This window comes from Talpa europaea, assembly GCF_964194135.1.
Source record: "Talpa europaea genome assembly, chromosome: 12".
In the NCBI taxonomy this organism is placed as follows: Eukaryota; Metazoa; Chordata; class Mammalia; order Eulipotyphla; family Talpidae; genus Talpa; species Talpa europaea.
The window spans coordinates 42,089,143-42,108,363 of NC_140079.1; the positions used below are offsets into that span (position 1 = coordinate 42,089,143).

The 19,221-nt window shown below is 39.9% G+C and overlaps 1 protein-coding gene across 1 annotated transcript in view; it reads right to left on the reverse strand.

Annotated features, from left to right (window-relative positions):
- The window catches only part of ADGRE3 (adhesion G protein-coupled receptor E3), a gene marked incomplete at both ends in the record, with an annotated part of 58,027 nt that overhangs the window by 28,858 nt on the left and 9,948 nt on the right, over nucleotides 1-19,221 (reverse strand). Inside the window, 4 exons of the mRNA XM_084249986.1 lie at nucleotides 3,212-3,325; nucleotides 7,293-7,473; nucleotides 8,776-8,816; nucleotides 18,684-18,839. Of these exons, the coding sequence (XP_084106112.1) occupies nucleotides 3,212-3,325; nucleotides 7,293-7,473; nucleotides 8,776-8,816; nucleotides 18,684-18,839 (492 nt within the window). The remainder of the gene's footprint in view (nucleotides 1-3,211; nucleotides 3,326-7,292; nucleotides 7,474-8,775; nucleotides 8,817-18,683; nucleotides 18,840-19,221) is intronic.

Consider the following 19,221-nt stretch of genomic DNA (forward strand, 5'->3'; position numbering starts at 1 on the left):
AAAGTAGCTCTCAATTGGTCTCTCAATTGAGACCAGAGACTCTCAATTGGGGGGAAGGGTGACTCGGTCCCCTCAGGGGACATTGGACAATGTCTGGAAGTATTTTTGTTTGTCACAACTGGGGGATTGGATGAAGACCAGGATCCTGCTCAACATCCTGCACATGGCTCCCCACAATAAAGAATCATCTGACCCGAGATAGAACTTGAAGGACAGAGAAAGGCCCCTCTATGAGCTTGTCATGAACCTGTCTGGGTTCTTTTCTCTTATGAATGCTGAGGACTTAGCTCAAATGTGAATTTAACTCAATGAGCATTCGCCACTCCTCTCCAGGACCTATACCCATCATTGTGACTAAAGAGAGAAAGGGTTCATGTTTTCTGCCTTTAAGGAGGAGCCTAATAGGTTGGGGGAGGCAGGGACATGTCAGGGGAGCAAGCTGGATGTGATTTGTTTAGCTTGTACCATGAAGTCTTGCATGCTCACCCTGCAAACTGTGGGTTACACAGGAACCCAGTGACAGTGCAGGTGTGAAATTATGTGCTTGATTCTCATCCTTCTTTGCCCAGCACTTTCTCAAGTGGAGGCAGATTCAAGTTCTTATCTTCTCAGGGGAGGAGAGGAAGTGAGAGGAACCAATTGCCTCCTGATCATCTGAGACTGTCTCAGCTCAGCACCTGGTTAGTTGTCTACATTATATTAACTTTACTTTGGGACATTTGGTGATAGTGCAAATCAACTATTCCTCATATTTATGTGTTTAGATTTTAAGGCCCCATTTATATTCCTAGAGTAATTATAATTATATGGCAGTTATGGTAAAAATGTTCTTGCCAAATTTAAAAATTGGTAGTTTTCAATTATTGGTTTCTCTTGAAAAATCAAAAAATCTGGTAACACTGGGATAATTTATAGTAACAACCTATTCCCTTTTGCACAGGTTGTAGCAGATGCCATAGGTATTTCTAAGGTTCTCTATATGCTGATGGAGTCTACCACAAGCAGCTATGATTCTGCCTGGGGCTTTCCCTGGACTGAATGTTTATCTGTAGCTAGGGCAGATGGGAAGGGTCCCCAACCAGTTCTGAAACCAGCTGTGTATCAGAGTAGGTGGATAAACAGATCATTGCTTGCTCCTGGAATGGGACGATTTGGTGGAATTGAGTTCCAGGAGCGCCAGCTGCTCACTAATAGTAACATAGCAAGGCTTGTGTGGGCCGCTTTCTGTTTCCTGCTTGCTTCCTCTGTGCCATACTGGGATGGTTAATTTATGTGTCAGTGTGGTTAGGCCACAGTAGTGTATATTTGGTGAAATACTGGTCTGGATATTGCTGTGTTTTTAAAAATGAGATAATCATTGAAGTCATTAAACGCTGAGTAAAGCAGATTGCCCTTCCTTAGGTGGCAGTCATCATCCAATCAGGTGGCAGTCATCATCCCTCAGCTTTTTCTGAGGGCCTTCAGAAAAAGACTGATTTTCTTCAGTGGAAGAGGGAATTCAAATTCAAGTCCAAATTGTCTTTGGACTTGAGCTGCAACATCAACTCTTCCTTGGGTCTCCAGAACACAGACAAGATTTTATTTTATTTTTTTTGAGACATATAAAAATGTTATTTTATTTTTATTTTAATTAAAACTATTCTCCAATTTTGTTTTGAAAAATTTCAAACTTGCAAGTATAATGAATATTGATATACTCTTTATCTAGACAATCAGTTATAATATTTTGCTGCAATTCCCCTTGATCCTTCTTCTGTAAAGATGGTGTGCGCTTGTGTATGAGTATACACACACACACACATTTTCTTGAACCTCTTGAGAATTGCAGACACCATGAAACTGCATGCCTAAATACTTAAAATTCTGTCTTCTAAGAATAAAAACATTCCCCTATATAATCAGAATAAAATTATTACGCTTCAGAAAGCTACCATTGATAGGTTATCACTATTTAAAATATATAATCAATTAATATTCCTAAAGCGTACCATTAATAATAAGTGTTCTTTAAAAAAAAATCAAGGATTATATGGTGCACTTAGTCACACAATCAAGATTTTAGACTTGTCATCCTCCATAGTCATAACAGTCAATTCCTTAAAAATCTCTGTCTCTCTAAGTCGATGTCTCTGCCTCTATCTCTGTGTCTCTATCTCTGCCCACACAACCCCTGTAGGTTCTGTTTCTTTGGAGAACACTGACTAATATACATATTGTTGCTTCCTGGGAATACTCCTCAAACACCTTATACTTGAATTCCTTACACTTGTCCCAGGGATTGATTCTGGATGAATCCAAACTGAGACATTGTACAGGCCCCAAATTGCAAAAATCTCCAATATCACAGCTTTAGAGTAACAACTCCATTAAGGATATGTGTAGGGTAAATGAGTTAAAAATATACTTTTTATGCCCTCCTCTGTTAGCATCTATGACTTGCATGTGCACCAGTAATTGTGAACACCTGGGCCCGTGAGCATGGGCGTGCACATATGTAAATGGACACCTGTGGGAGGGGCTGTAAGGGCAGCACCACTCTGAGGTAGGAGGGCAAAGGGAGGAGACAGCCAGAGAAATACTGAGAAAGCTGGTCCGTTCCTAATTCAGCATTAAAGACCTATAAAAATCTACTGATGGTTTCAAAATTATCTTTTCACCTGAGAGAACTAAAGATGAGCTTACATGGCCTAGGGAGGGTAGGGTAAGTGATTTTCAGCCTTTTCTGCCTTCCCGCCATTAGGATTGATGATGGATCCTTGTGGTCCTGAGTGCATGCCTGATGGCGGACACCTGGAGTAGGGTGTGGGCATGGGTAAGAGGGTACACCTGGGCTAAGGCTGGGCCTTTAAGAGCAGCATCACGGAGATGCCAGGAGAGCAGAGAAGCAGAGAGAATGTGAGAGAAGGCCAGAGAGCCCAGAAAGAGTGAAGACTTGCTGGGGGCTGGGAGGCCTGCCAGCCTCCCGCCCCCCCCCCCCCCCCCGCACCTCTGCCTGTTGTGTACCTGGTAAATCCCAATAAAAGCCTGCAAAAGCCACCGAGGGCTGCAGGACTCTCTTCTCCTTTACTCCGTCTGCTCGGATCATAGAGATCCTGCCTCGTGGCCATCCTGCCACTACAAGAGGTTGCAAAACAGTAAGTACCTTGAGACCCTCAAGACTCATGGTGTTAGTGCTCCGTGTCCTAGGATTCTGGATGAGCCTCACACATACCTTGGAATTTTTCCTGGGTGATGTCGCTGCAGTGAATTTCCATTGAGTTCATCTGGGCTTCCAAGTTGAAGATATCCTGTGAGCAACTATCCCTGACAACTCGAGTTTCAACAGCTGGCAAGACAATGTAGAAACCTTATCATTACTACAAACTTTAAAACTGTGCATGGCAACACAAAGAGGTCAATTTACTGAATGGCTGGGATGTGCCAGGCACAGGGCTAAGATTCTTATACACTGTCCTCTTATAACAGCCTCCTGTAATCCCATAGGGACCATCATGCCGATGAGTGAGCTGAAGTTCAGAAGTTAAGTAAGACTATTACTTTTGAAACCAAGTCTTTACCTAACACCCTTCAGTACATCACCTTTGAAGCAAGAACTTTGTTTCTAGGAGTTTATCCTGAGAAAACAATCATGGATGAGGGGGCAGATTGAGCTACTGTTATAGGGCAGCCCCGATATTGAACGGGTTGCCTGGCTGTGGGTCCTCACCCGCGCGCTTAAAAAGGACTTACTAGTACTCCACTACAGGCATACACAAAAGGTTAATAAAAGGTTTATTTACAAGGGAAAAGGAAATAAGGAAAATGTACAACTCAGGGAGAAAATAGGGAAATAAAGTCTTTAATGCGTCCTACCCGATCCGCCGATCTGGAAACCCAAAAAGCACTCTCAGAGCTGGCCAGACGCTGCTAGCTGGCGGCGAGCCAAAATGGGGGACCCCTCCAAAGCCCACGTGTCTGGCTTTATACCAACCTGGCTGCTTAACCCCACCCTCAGGTCCCAGCCACCTTCCCTTTGGTGGTGATGGGATTTGGAGTTCCCAGTGTCTTTGGCTTTGGCCTGGGGTGGGGGTGGAGTCCACAAAGCCTGTATGGAATTAGCTTTAGGACATCCTTTTCCTCCTAACACTACCACAAGTTCATAGCAGCATGGTTGATAATGGTAAAAATTGGAAATGACCTAAGTGTTCAACAACAAGGAATTGATTAAATATTTGATGACTTATCTTTATAATGAGGAATTAGGCTTCCAATAAAAATGAATAGAAGAATTGTACCAAGAAACAAGTTCCTGAAAATATTTAGCTTAAAAAGCAGATGGCCAGAGACTGAGTTGGAAAATGCTGATATTGGGCAATAGGTGTAGGGTATAGCAGGTTCTTATTATGTATCTTCATTACGTTAAGAGAGTTTTAAAAAAACAAGGAACAAAATATCACTAAATTAAAATAAGACTACAAAGTAGATAGGAATACAGAAAGAAGCATACTAAAATTTTTATAGTAGTAAAGAGTGGAAAATAAAAGAATCATAATTACAGTGATTGTCAGTCTCTATTCTAATTGCACTCCACACTTATCGTCCCCATTTATCGATGAGCAGACTAAATCCACCAAGATGAGGTCACTGGTTGCTGAATAATCAATTATGACCTGGACAAATCAGGAAAGATGAGTTACCCGTAATTAGAAAATGGCTTAATTTTGAATGAAAGTATCCAGGTTCCAATTTCCCAAGAAGATTAGGCACTGGATTATATTTTATTTATTTATATATTTATATATTTATTTATTTATTTATTTATTTTTTTAAGATTTATTTTTATTTATTTATACAAGCACTGGGTACAGTCAGAAGCATGGGAGGGTGAGAGAATTCACCAGAGCCAGAGCGGGGAGCAGAGCAGGCAGAAGGACCGAAGTACACTGCTGAGGGGAGCAGCGGGCGGCAGGAAAGGTCTGCGCGCCATGTGGGACCCTCCTCCACTGGCCGGGGAGCAGCCGGGAATCGAACCGGCACTGCAGAGGCTGCGGGCAGCTTCGCAACCCAGTGCTCAACCGCTGCGCCACCGGGGAGGCCCTATATTTTATTTATTTATTTTAATTTTTGCTTAGAAGAACTGGGTTGTAGGCCAGAGGTGTGGGGGTGAGAGGATTCACCAGAGACAGACTGGGAAGCAGAACAGGTGGATTTATTGAAATACACTGCTGGGCCTCCCCGGTGGCGTAGCGGTTGAATGCTGTGCTGCGAAGCTGCCCGCAGCCTCTGCAGCACCGGTTCGATCCCCGGTCAGCCGGCAAGGGTCCCACATGGCATGGCAGACCTCTCCTGCCATGGCTGCTGCTCCCCTCAGCAGTGTACTTTGGTCCCTCTGCCTGTTTTTCTCCTTGCTCTGTCTCAGGTGAATTCTCTCACCCACCTGTGCTTCTGACTGTACCCAGTGCTTGTATAAATAAATAAATCTTAAAAAAAATACACTGCTGAGGGGAGCAGCAGGTGAGACAGAAGAGGTCTGCTGTGCCATGTGGGTTAGCTCACTGGCTGGGGATTGAACTCAGGCCTTAGCCATGTGTAAGGGTCAGGAATGGACCACAGTGCAGGTTTTCTGATCCCATGCAGACCGGGTAAAGGAGGAATCAGAGTCCTCGGTGGGTTTTGCAGGGTTTTTATTGGGATTTACCAGGTACACAGCAGGCAGGGGTGCTGGGGGGCCAGGAGGCTGACAGGCCTCCCTGCCCCCAGCAAGTCTTCACTCTATCTGGACTCTCCGGCCTTCTCTTTTTCTCTCTCGGCTTCTGCTTTGCTTCTCTGCTTCTTTCTTGGCTTCTACTGGCGTCCTCATGACGCTGCCCTTAAAAGCCCAGTCTTAGCCCAGGTAAATCCTATCTACCTATGCCCACACCCTATTCCAGGTGTCTGCCAACAGCATGCATTCAGGACCGCAAGGATCCGTCATCTATCCTGATGGTGGGAGGGCAGAAAAGCCTGACATTTTTTCCTTACCCTACACCACGATAGTGCTGAGACTTAACTCCTAGGTCACCAGGGATGCCCTATATTTTATTTTTTAAATTTATTTTTTGATTGTTATTTTTACAGAGTGTAAAGTGATTTATCACGAGCACTGGTAAACAAAATGATTAGCTAAGCATATACAAGTCCCCAAACTGAACAAAAGCACAGTAAATAGCATTTCTGGAGGTAAATATAGCACCCAATTATATGTATCAAAATATCTGTATTAAATCTGTCTGTATCAAAAGTCTACAAAATGTTTTTTTCTCCTTTTCCAAAGGATTCATCTATAACCTTATCCTAGAGAATGTCAAAGATCAATTTAGCACAATTCTGTGGGTTTCACAACCCACATTTCCCAACATTTCCCAAAATAGGGAAGCAAATAAAGAATAGTGACTCAATAAATCACAGCACCACTAGGTCATGATTCTGTATATAGTTTAGATGTAAAGATGTAGGTAATGTAATGAATGAGAAAGCAGGTCGAACAATCATAAAACAAACATAACAAATGTGCCTCTTCAAACACACCTTCACCAGTATAGGATTGGAAGACTGTGCTGTGGGCAGATTTGACTAATCTAATTTTAGCTTTATGTGCTTTTCTATTTGAAAAAGTGAATATTCAATTTTGTTATGGTATTTATTTCTTAAAAATAAAATTTGCATCTACTTAAACTATTTAATAAGACAATTGACACAAATATACATGATAAAATGAATATCACATTCAAATAATGAACATACCTTCTCTTCATGTGGTTATACAATGAATAGTTATGGTATGATAAAATTATTTTTCTTTTTCAATGATGTAGTAAGATGTTCTTTCCAGAAGCATTACTGTGATAGGTTCTATTTGGCTATATAGGTACTAGATTAAAAAACAATTACCTTTAAGCCAGAATTGCAGACTCAGAATTGAAAACCATTGGCAACTGAAAAAAGACAGCCCTGTGGAAGAGTAACTGATGTACAATAAGCTCCACATATTAAAGTGGACAATTTCTTGAATTTTGCCTGGTGTATATATCTGTGAAGCTAATCAAGGTAGTGGACATTTCCATCACTCCCAGCAGCTTCCCATATTCCTTCCATACATCCTCTTTTTATCCCCTTTGCCCTCCCCTTCCTATTACTATAGTTTGTATTTTTCCAGAATTCTATATAGGTGGGCTCATGTATGTGTGAGTATGCATTTATGTTTCTAATTACTTAATCCAGACCCCAGATGGTAATCAGTTCTCTGGGTATACCAGACCTTATCATCTTCTTACCTATAGTAATGTTTTCAACTTCCTGGATTTCTTGCTCCGGGGTTTTCAAGGCAGCCTCTAGAACATCATGTTCAACCCTCTGGAGAATATCTGTGACCTTGGTTGCAACTTCTGTCTTTTTTCCCTTTTCCCACAGAGTCTTGTTCACCAGATATGTAACATTTTCAATAATCTGTTCCAACTTTGAAGATATAAAGAATAACAAAAATCCAATCTTACAGATCCTGCATCCATGAGAGTTTGTAGAAAACATGAGAAATCAGGTTCTGGATCTAGAGGATCTGGTTCAAACCTGACTCCATCCTTCATGGGCCTCTCGACGTTGAGAAAGTCTCTCAATTGTTCCATGCTTCAGTTACTCCACTTAGAATGGAGACAATAATAAGACCCACAGAATTTGGGGGAAGATTAAAATGAGTTAAGAGCTGCTATGTGTTTTAGAATAGGGCCTGTGCCTACAAAACACCAGAAGGGTTAGTTATTATGAATATATTTAATTGACAGGGAAATGGTCAAGTTGCAGAAAATAGATCAATGGGTCTCCTCTGGGGGCGATTTCAATCCCCAGGAGACATTTAGTAATGTCTGGAGATATTTGTGATTGTCACCACTGAGGGACTGCCTTGAGGCCAGAGATGCTGCACGACACTTAGGAAATTTCAGAACTGAAATAAACCTTTTAGACATTCTATTCAGTCTAATGAGTCTCCATGTTAATTCTGAACTGAGTTTAGATGCAGCCTCTTCCTCCCCACTTGCTCCCAGAAATAGAAAATATCTGCTCTAAATCACAGCTGCAGTTTTCCTGGTTTAAATCCATGTGTAAAGTAGGTGCTAGTTTCTTGCCCCTTCTTGGAAGGTGTGACGGTTAATTTTCTTTGTCAACTTGACTGGGCCATGGAGTTCCCAGATATTTGGTCAACCACCATTCTGGGTGTGTCTGTGGGGGTGTTTCTGGGTGAAATCAACATGTGAGTGGATAGATGGGATAAAGCAGGTGGCTGACATGAGAGGCCTGTGTTGAGCAAAATGTCTGAGTAGGAGGGAATTTCTTTCTGCCTGTCTGAGTACTTTGAGCTGAAACATTGTTTTCCTTTCCTTCAGACTTGAACTGCACTGAGACCAACTCTCTTGTCCTCCATCTTGCTAACAGCAGATCTTAGGACCTGTCAGCCTCTAAAATCACATGAGCCAATTCCTTAGAACAAATCTCTTTATAGTTGTATTTTCTATTGTTCTCTTTTCCCAGAGACCCTAATACAGAGAGGTTATGTCAATTGCCTCTGTGGTTCTGCGATTTGAACCCCTGCCTCTACTGATATATATATACACATTACCATATATTATAATTAATATATTAAAACATATCACAGCATATGTATAATATGCAATATATTTGATTATATATGGTATATATTATATAATATTCAATATATCAGCATATGAGATATAATACAAGGTACAGGGTTCAGCTTCCACTTACCTCTTTCTTGTCTTTGTTTTGCCCTGAGGAGGTGGTAATATCTGCAAAAGATATGGGGGGGGGTTACTGTGGGAACTGAGAGTGAAGGGATGGAGAGGTGTGCAGGTAAGGGGGGGGTAACATTGTATCTAGATGAACTCACATGCATTTACTCTGTTGGGGGATCAGAGTTCTTTGTCATAGTCTAAAGTGATATTTTCCAGTAAGAATGGCACATATCAAAAAAACAAGCAACAGCAAATGTTGGTGAGGATGTGGTAAAAAGGAACTCACCTACATTGTTGGTGGGAGTGCAAAATGGTCCAACCACTATGGAAAGCTGTGTGGAGGTTCCTCAGTCTACTAAAAATGGAGCTTCCATATGACCCAGCAATTCCACTCCTAGGAATTTTCCCAAAGGACACAAAAACATTGATTCAAAAGAACACCTGTAGCCCTATGTTTATTGCAACACTATTTATAATAGGTAAAACCTGGAAACAACCCAAATGCCCAAAAATAGATGACTGGATCAAGACAATGTGGTGTATAAACACAATAGAATATTACTCAGCAATCAAAAATGATAAACGCAAGCCATTAGCAGCAATGTGGATGCTCAGTGAAATAAGCCAGAAGGAAAAAGAAAAATATTGATGGTTTCACTTATAGGCAGAATTTAGGGGAACTAAATAAGACATCAGTGTGAAAAAATAATAACAATACAAAACAAAACAAAGCAAAAACAACAAAGCAAAAACAGACAATTATAAATCACAGACTTCTTGCAGGGGAGGAGGAGGGAGAAGGATCAGAAGGAGGGAGGAAGGAGCATAGGGAAGCATGCCCTTTTCCTCAAGAATGATTTTGCCCTTTGGGGACATTGGTAATGACTGGAGACATTTTTGGTGGTCTCATTACGGGGTGGGGGATGATCTAGATTTCTAGTTGGTAGAATCCCAGGATGCTGCTCAGTACCCTATAATGTACAAGAAAGCCCTCACAAAAGAGAATTATTGGATGCCAAATGTGAGTATTATTATGGTAGAGATACCCTGACATAGAAGAGGCATTATGTTTAATGATTTAATTCATGATTAATGATTAAATTTATTAGATTTATCTCTTTTTCTTTATTGAGCCGGGCTGAGCTTTGTCTATTTGGTTTATCTTTTTAAAGAGATAACTCCTGGTTTTATGACATTTGTACAGTACTTTTGATTTCTATTTCATTTATTTCCACTCTAATTTTTATTATTTTCTTCCATGTGGATTTTGGATTTTTTCTTCTTTGTCTAATTCTTTAATGCACAAAGGTAGATTATTTATTTGAGATCTTTCTTAAGTCTTGATATGCATCTGTATTTTGAAAAATGTCCTTTTTAGTACTGCTTTTGCTGTGCCTTATCAGTTTCGATAGTTTGTGTTTTCATTTTAATTCATCTCCAGGTATTTTTATTTTTTTATTTTTAATTTTTTTAAAGGTTTTTTTTTTAAAAAAGATTTATTTATTTATACAAGAACCGGGGTACAGGCCAGATGAGCAGGAGGGTGAGAGGACTCACCAGAGATAGAATGGGGAACAGAACAGGCAGACTGATGAAATACACTGCTGAGAGGAGCAGCGGGTGAGACAAGAGAGGTCTGCCATGCCATGTGGGACCCTCACCAGCAGGCCGGGATTGAACCGATGCTGCAGGGGCTGTGGACAGCTTCACAGTGCAGAGCTCAACTGCCTGCACCACCAGGGGAAGCCCTCCAGGTATTTTAAAATTTGTCTTTTGATTTCTTCATTAATCCAATAGTCATTCAGTGCATGTTATTTAGTTTCTGCCTATTTGAGGTTATTTCCACTTTCTTTTCACGGTTGATTTCTATTTTGATATCCATGTGATCGGAAAAGACACTGATGTGATTTCAATCTTCTTGATGTTATTGATCCTTGTTTCATGACAAAGTATGTGGTCTATCCTTGAGAAATCTCCATGTGTGCTTGAGAAGAATGTGTATCAGCTTTTAGGGAATGGATAAATAGAGTGTTTAAGGCCCCTACTATCATTGCATTGCTGTCAGTGTCAGTTTTTAGGGTAATAGTTGCTTTATGTATTTTGATTCTCTTTAAGGTTTTGTCTTAAGAGTTCAAATATGCTTGTCTTACAACCATTTAGAATCAATATGTTATAGGACCCCAGTTTCTTTGTAGAAAACTGTTTTTGGTTGAAAACTGCAATTTTTTCATGATAACTACCTTGACCTACAAACCTCAGTGTTAACTAAATCCAGATGAACTCATTTGCATAAAAAGGCTATGCAAGACTCTAAAAATTAGCAAAAATAACTAAAGGCATTTCTTATCTTTATAAAATAAGAACCCAGGTTCTTACTTTGTACATTGTCAACAGAGGTAAGTATCTGTCAACCAGTAAAATACTCAGTTTGGGTTCAGTCAATTAATTATTTCATTCAATCAATCATTTAACATCTATTTATTGGCTGAACTAGGGGTAGACTTCTGACACAGCAACCCTATCTACCTATTCTGTCCTCGTCCTCTTTTCCATCTTTCTCCACTAGGACACAGTCTTAGATTTGGAACTCTAGCAGCTACGCGACCCTGGTGTGGACTCTAGCTTAGAACCTGGGAAATACAGTAATGTGAACTTGAAACTTGCAAGTCTGCATCCCATTGGTGGAAAACATACTCTTCATATTAAAGAACTACCCAAACTTTCTCATGGAATTTCTAGCTGGACAGGAATTTTAACCGTTTGGCTTATTTGAAAATCAGATGCAATACTAGTAATTTTAGCAAACACAGCACACCCTAAGTGCTATATCTCATCCAAAGCCCATTAAACCTTGCAGCTGCCCCTCTACTTTATAGATAGGGTGGAAAAAAGTTAGGATGTTCTGCTAAGATTTATCTGCAGAGTCCCTGTATCATGTTATTAACCACTCAGCTTTGTTGTCTCTTGAAGATGTATATACAACCAACAGAAAAATGTATCATACAAAAAAATCACTGCTACGACTTGTTGAGTGCCTTCTTACATGTATCATCTAATTTAATCTTTGCAACAATGCTATGAATCAGATTCTATTACTATATCATTTTGGCAGGTGAGGAAACAAAGGTATGAGGGATTAATAAATTGTCTAGTCATTCAGGGTAAATGGTCCTGTCCAGATTGGAATCCATGCTTCTCTAATCGCAAGCTCATAGCACTCCACCAGTGCAGAAACTATATACATGGGGCCTCCCTCACAAGGGATTAAGTCTCAGTGCTACGAAGCTAACAGCAGCCACTGCAGCACAAGTTAAATCCTCCACCAGGGAGGTGACCAACATGGCGCAGCAGATCTCTCCTCTCTTGCCCACTGCTCCCCTTAGCAGTGTATTTCAGTCAATCTGCCTGTTCTGCTCCCCACTCTGTTGCTAGTGAATCCTCTCACCCCTGCCTCTCACACCTCTGGCCTACACCCCAGCTTTTATATGAAAAAATAAATAACTGTTAAAAAAAGAAACTAAAAAAAGAAAACACTAGTTAAAAAAAGAGGTCTAAGCAATTTTAGTCATTCAAAGCATCTCTGATGAAGTTTGGCTGTGGCCTCTGAGCTACTTAAGAATAGCTAGGGCTATTCCCTTCCAGAATAGCTAGGGCTCTCTGACTTAGTTCAGGACCTTCAAATAGGTGTACTAGTTTCTGTGGAGTCTGCATCTAAGGACCTTTTCCTCAGTTTGGTCTCTCTTTGCTCTGAAACTCTTGGTTTTTTGGAAGAATTATGGAGTTTTGGGCCCCCTATTGGAAAGAATCATAGAACTAATCTAGTGGGAATGTTATTGGTGCAGAGTTGTTCTGATAAGTGTAATGTGAGATTTCCTGAGCCCAAGCTGCAGGTTAGGGGCTGCTTATAATATGAATCTCTCAGAGGGGAATTTGTGTATATGTATGAGATACAATGACCTGTATCAACCTTCCCCCAAGTTCTCTGCTTGAGTCTCGTGGCATTAATGCTGGGTAAAGGAGAAGCACAAAGGAACATATTTTTGGAACTTATATTGTCTAATCAATCTAGAATTAAAGGCTCTTACTCCAGAAACATGTTTTCTTTTCTCCTCTTGGAATTATCTGTGAATCTTTAGAGAAGTAGTTTCTTCTGGGGCCTCCCTGGTGGTGCAAGGGGTTAAGCACAACACTGTGAAGCTATCCACAGGCTCTGCAGCATGAGTTCAAACCCCAGCTGGTCAGGGAGCTACCTAAATGGTGCAGCAGACCTTTCCTATATCGCTTGCTATTCCCCTCAGCAGTGTATTTCAGTTAGTCTGCCTGTTCTGTTCCCCACTCTGGTGACTCCTCTCACCCCTACACCTCTAACCTGTACCCCAGTTCTTGTATGCATAAATAAATAAATCTTTAAAAAACCAGTTTCTTCTTTCCCATTGTTTCTATTCAGAACTGATATTGGAGTAGCTACACCATTACATTGAGTTGGTGCCAAATTTTGAAGAATTGTCACCCAACAGCCATGTCCCTTTTCATCCTTGCTAGTGGAACACTGAATTTCCTCAGACATGCCAAGTGGACACCAACCCTAACGCCAGGGTTGAGTCCTATGATCCTAAACTGTTATTCTAAGATTGTGTTTCAGGGTGGAAATTTGATCCATATCTTGCCAAACAGATATAAGGATAGTATACTGGGAAGCTTCTAAGGACAACTTATCTTCAGAATGAAAAGAGAGCAAGGTTGAAGAGTACCAAGCCTCTCATCTTTGTTTTCCAACAGAGGCATGGATGTATCAGTATGTAATATTGGGAGCTGTGGTAGCTATTTTGGTACCATGAAGGAAAGTAAATAGAGGCCAAACCATAGCTCTGCTGTCATTGAGATGCTACATTAACAAACTGAGAAACTCTCTGTGGGTTTCTTGTTATATGAGATTCATCAATAACTTCTATTGATAAGTAATTTTAGTTAGATAAAATATTACTTAAAGCCAAAGCATTCTAATAGACTCAAGGTTATTAGTGATGAAAAGGATGAGAAGAATTTGAGATGCTCTTCAGCCAACTTCTCCTATAACATTATCAATTATCCTTTCTGTACCCTCCAACTGTAACTAAGTACAAATCTTAACTCAGATATAGACATAGAAACTGAAAAATATTAACAATGAAAATAAAAATTAAGACTCCCCATAGGAGGAAAGAACAAATTTAGCAACATGGATGTACAAACTGAGATTCATTTCTTGAAGAAAACTTGGAAAGGAAGGAGTGATCCTTCTATTATACCACAACAACCACCAACTATTTTTAGACATACAGCCTGAAATCGACTATTTTATAGTAAGTCTCACCAGGCTCCCACCTTAACTTTTGTAAGCAAAAGACTTCATAATCTTGGATATTGGTGGTCATCAGCTCATCAATCAACCGCCAGTTTGCCTTTGGACCCATAGTCCCTTTTTCCATGCTCTGTTCTGTTTCATAGATAGCTCCATATGTCAGAATCCCTTGCCTTATGTCTTCCTGATAGATTCAGCAAGGGGAAGTACTGGTAGAATATTTGGAGAGCAGAGGAAGAGAGAAGGCAGAATGTTTATTCTCCACTCTCTCTGCTCTTTTGGTATCTCTAGCATTTTTACATCTCTTCTAAGTTTTTGGCTTTCTTCAGCTGGACCCAGCTCTTGGGGTCTGGTCATACAACCTCCTGTCCCTGTAAGCATATGATGGATGCAAACTTAAGTTGTTGCTAATATTTGGGTTTCCTCACTAGTTCCCTTTTGACTTCTCAATTCGTCTTTTACCAGTATCAGTTCTCTATATGAAATTCCTTATGTTTGAAATACCTAGTATGTTTCTGAATCTTGGCTGACAAAGAAGAAGAAATCATTATTTTTGCACTAGAAAAGAAGTGCATTGTCCCTTTTATACTTCCTTTGAGATCCATGTTGTTGTGTAACAGTGGCCAAGAATGTGAACACTGATCCAAATTAAAATCTTATCTGACTTAACTTGGACAAGTTACTTAAAGGTTGGATACCTTTGTTTCCTTATCTATAATAACAGTGCTTATCTCATATGATTGTTATAAGTTAAATAATGTAAATAAAGCACTTATTGTAGTGTCTGGCACATAGTATGAGAGAAGAAACATTAGGTATTAGTATTATTGCTAGAATACTAATCAGTTTCATGGAATTTGACTTTGAAGACTCGCTCTCTTAGGGTAAAACTATAGCCAATACCTTGGGATGGGCTGCCATGTCTCATATTTCTATTTGGTTTCCATGAGAGTGGTCATGCTTATATAAATGGCACCACTCTGGAAATAGATTCAAGGGTGTATATATGACTCAAATTTGATATTCAATTTAACATTTCCATTGGAAATTCCAATTTACAGTCCATTTCAATTCAAATATTTCCAAAGACTTTGTAACTGGATCCAAGATAGAATCAATTAATTTATTTTTGGGTAGTTGGATCAATAACAATGGTAAGATTTGGACCTATTGTGGCTATATATTTTTTGTCCCATAGAGGAGGAGACAAAAAAAGTCAGTTTGCAAAGAAAGAGAAGAAAGTAGCATACCCAAGAAGTATTAGAAATTGGGGAAGCTTGATAGTGCTGAGTTCCTTACATCAGTTCATTCCAGAAGCCCAGCTATATTGTCATCCTTGAGTTTTATCCATATTGTAAACTTATTTTTCCTGCTTAAGTTAATCTGAGTGGGTTTCTCTTCTTTGATTCCAAGAATTCTATCCCCCCATTTTTTTTTATTTGAGGAAATTATTTCTTTCATTATTGTTATTTTAAAAATAATTTTAATGCAATCTCAATAAAAATCTCGACATTCTTCAAAGAAATTTGAGAATTATCGCGAAATTCATGTGGAGCCACAAAAACCTTGACTGGCCAAAGCTCTCCTGGCTAAAAAGAAGGAGAATGGAACTATTGCATGCCCAGACTTCAAACTACACTACAAAGCCATAATAATTAAAACTGTATGGTACTGGAACAGAAACAGACACATGGACCAGTGGAACTGAATAAAAAGGGAGGAAACAAAGCCACACATATATGGACAATTAATCTTTGACAAAGAAGAAAAGAATATGCAATGGATCAAATTTGTTTAACAAATGGTGCTGGGAAAACTGGACCACCACATGCAAAAGAATGAAACTAGACTACTACCTCACACTATACACAAAAATCAACTCAAAATGGATAAAAGTATTGAATGTAAGACCTGAAGCCATAAAATATATAGAAGAAAATATAGGTAAAACACTTACTACATGGCATACATCTCAGTAACATCTTTGAAAACTCATCAAAGAAAGTGAAGGAAAAGATAAACAAAGCAAAGAAAGATAAACCAAAGCAAAGAAAGTGAAGGAAAAGATAAACAGCTGGGACTACATCAAACTTAAAAGCTTCTGTACAGCAAAAGAGACATTAGCCAAAACAGAGACACCCTACTGATTGGGAGAAAATTTTTGCACTCCATACAACTGATAAGGGACTGATCACAAAGATATACAAAGTGCTCACACCACTCAACAAAAACAAAGTAAACAGTCCCATCAAAAATTGTGGAGAAGAGCTAAAAAGAAACTTCTCCAAAGAGGAAGTGTAACTGGCCAAAGTGCATATGAAAAAATGTTCAACACCCTTTATAATAAGGGAAATGCAAATCAAAATCACAATGAGATATCACCCTACACAGTGAGAATGGCACATAATAAAAAACTAGCAATAGGGCCTCCCTGGTGGTGCGGTGGGTTGAGCGCAGCGCTGTGAAGCTGTCTGCAGCCTCTGCAGTGTGGGTTTGATTCCTGGCTGGCCAGGGAGCAACCCACATGGCATGGCAGACCTCTCCTGTCTTGCCCACAGCTCCCCTCAGCAGTGTTTTTGGTCCCTCTGCCTGTTCTGTTCCCTGCTCTGCCTCTGGTGAATCCTCTCACCCTCCCATGTCTCTGGCCTGTACCTCAGCTCTTGTATAAATAAATAAATCTTTAAAAACAAACAAATAAACAAAAAAACTAGCAACAACAAATATTGGTGAGGATGTGGAGAAAAAGGAACTCTCCTAAAGTGCTGGTGGGATCCAACAACTATGGAAAGCTGTATGGAGTTTCCTCAAACTCCTAAAAATGGAGCTACTATATGACCGAGCAATCCACTCCTAGAAATCTACCCAAAGGACACAAAACATTAATTCAAAAGGATAACTGCACCCCTATGTTTATTGCAGCACTATTTATAATAGATAATATATGGAAACAACCCAAACACCAAAATAGATGACTAAATCAAGAAGATGTGCTATATATACACAGTGGAATACTATTCAGCATTCAAAAAAGATAAACTTATGTCATTCACAGCACAACATGGATGGAAATGGAAGGGATTATGCTCAGCGAAATAAGTCAGAAGGAGAAAGAAAAAATATTGGATGGTTTCACTTATAGGAGGAATATAGGGGAACCAAATAAGGGATTGAGGAAAAATGATAACAAACACCCTCAAATTAACAAGCAACTATAAATCAGAGACATTTTGCAGGGGAGGGATCAAAACAGGGGAGTGAAGAGCACAAGGTACTGTGGTGATGGCGCACTGGTGAATTGGTGGTGGGAATTCTATGGGGACTACACCTGAGAGGAGAAAGCAAACATTATACAAAAATGAACAATGATGTAAAATATATATAAACAAGCAAATTATATTAAAAATAAAACTGAGGTAACATTTTAAAACCGAGGTAACATTGTCTTACATTATTGTTGGTATTTTAGCAGTATAAGACCCCCCACTCAGGTATTGCCACTGTAGTGCATCCACCTCTAAGTAAACCATAGTCCATCACACTGTCCATTGTTCCTTCTTTTTGTTTTCACCCCTCACCCACCCACTTCCCCTTCTGGATGCTTCAGTTCTACAGTCAGCTTTCAGAAGTTAGATTTATTTATTTATTTATCTATCTATCTATCTATCTATCTATCTATCTATCTATCTATTTATTTATTTATTTATACAAGCACTGGGTACAGTCAGAAGCGCGGGAGGGTGAGAGAATTCACCAGAGCCAGAGCGGGGAGCAGAACAGGCAGAAGGACTGAAGCACACTGCTCAGGGGAGCAGCGGGCGGCAGGAGAGGACTGCGCGCCATATGGGACTTTCCTCCGGGGCCAGGGAGCAGCTGGGGATCGGACCGGCCTGCAGAGGCTGCAGGCAGCTTCGCAACCCAGCACTCAAATGCTGCGCCACCGGGGAGGCCCTCAGGGGTTAGATTTTAAGCTTGTCTTTATCTAAACTTTAGTTTGGTTTCTCTATTCCACGTACAAGTAAAACCATCTGGTATTTATCTTTCTCCTAACTTATTTCACTTATTTATTTATTGCATTATTTCTTCCAGTTCTATCCATTTTCCTGCAAATGACATGAGTTTCTATTTTTGATTGTGAAGTAATGTTCCATTGTGTATATATACCACATATTCTTTATCTACTCATCTGTTCTGGGGCACTTAGATTGGGTCCATAGTTTGGCTATTGTGAACAGTGCTGCAATAAACATAAGAGTGCAAATTTCCTTTTGGATGATTATTTTTGAATTTTTTAGGTAGATGCCTAGGAGTGGAATTACTGGGTCATATGGCAGATCCATTTCTAATCTTCAAAGGATCCTGTCTCAGTTACCACCATGTCACCTCTATCTTCAAACTCCATTTGCCTTCCTACCCCCATTCTTTTCCTAAACTTCCTTGTATCCTATATTCTTTTCCTTCCACTATTCATTACCCTCCAGAAAATAGAAACATGTCTCTGGCTCAGAACAAAAAGTATCTTTTCTGGTGTTGAACTCAATGAAAAAGGAAGAAGGGAGATAAGAAGATAGGAATTTTCTTACTCTGACAAGTGTTGTTGCTGGAATTCTTGAATAATACACCTCCAGAAATGAGTTCATATCCAGGAATACAGATGCAGTTGAAACTTCCTTGGACATTCTGACATTCAGCATGTGGTCCACAATCCTCACTACTGGGTGGTTTACATTCATCAACATCTGGAACACAAAGGAGAAATTTAGTTATATATTTCACAAAGATTTACTGAATAAGTAATGTACCAGCAACTGTACTCCTACAGGATTTCCTGTCCTGGATTTCCAAGACAACTTAGTTTAGGCCATGGTTATCTTTATTCTGTCTTTTCTTCATGGACTTTTTGGTTGGTCTTGCTGAGAAGTAGGCACTGAGACAAAGATTCAAACCCAGTAATTTATTTGGGGTTGTATTCCAGTAAACACTGGAAAGGAAATGGTGAGATAATACAGGGGAGAGAAGGGAGAAAATAAAGGGGGTGTTAAGCAAGTTTCCATTATGTTCAACTGGGGCTCAAATCTTCTGGGAACCTCTGAGAGGCAGTGTACACCATATCTTTTGGAG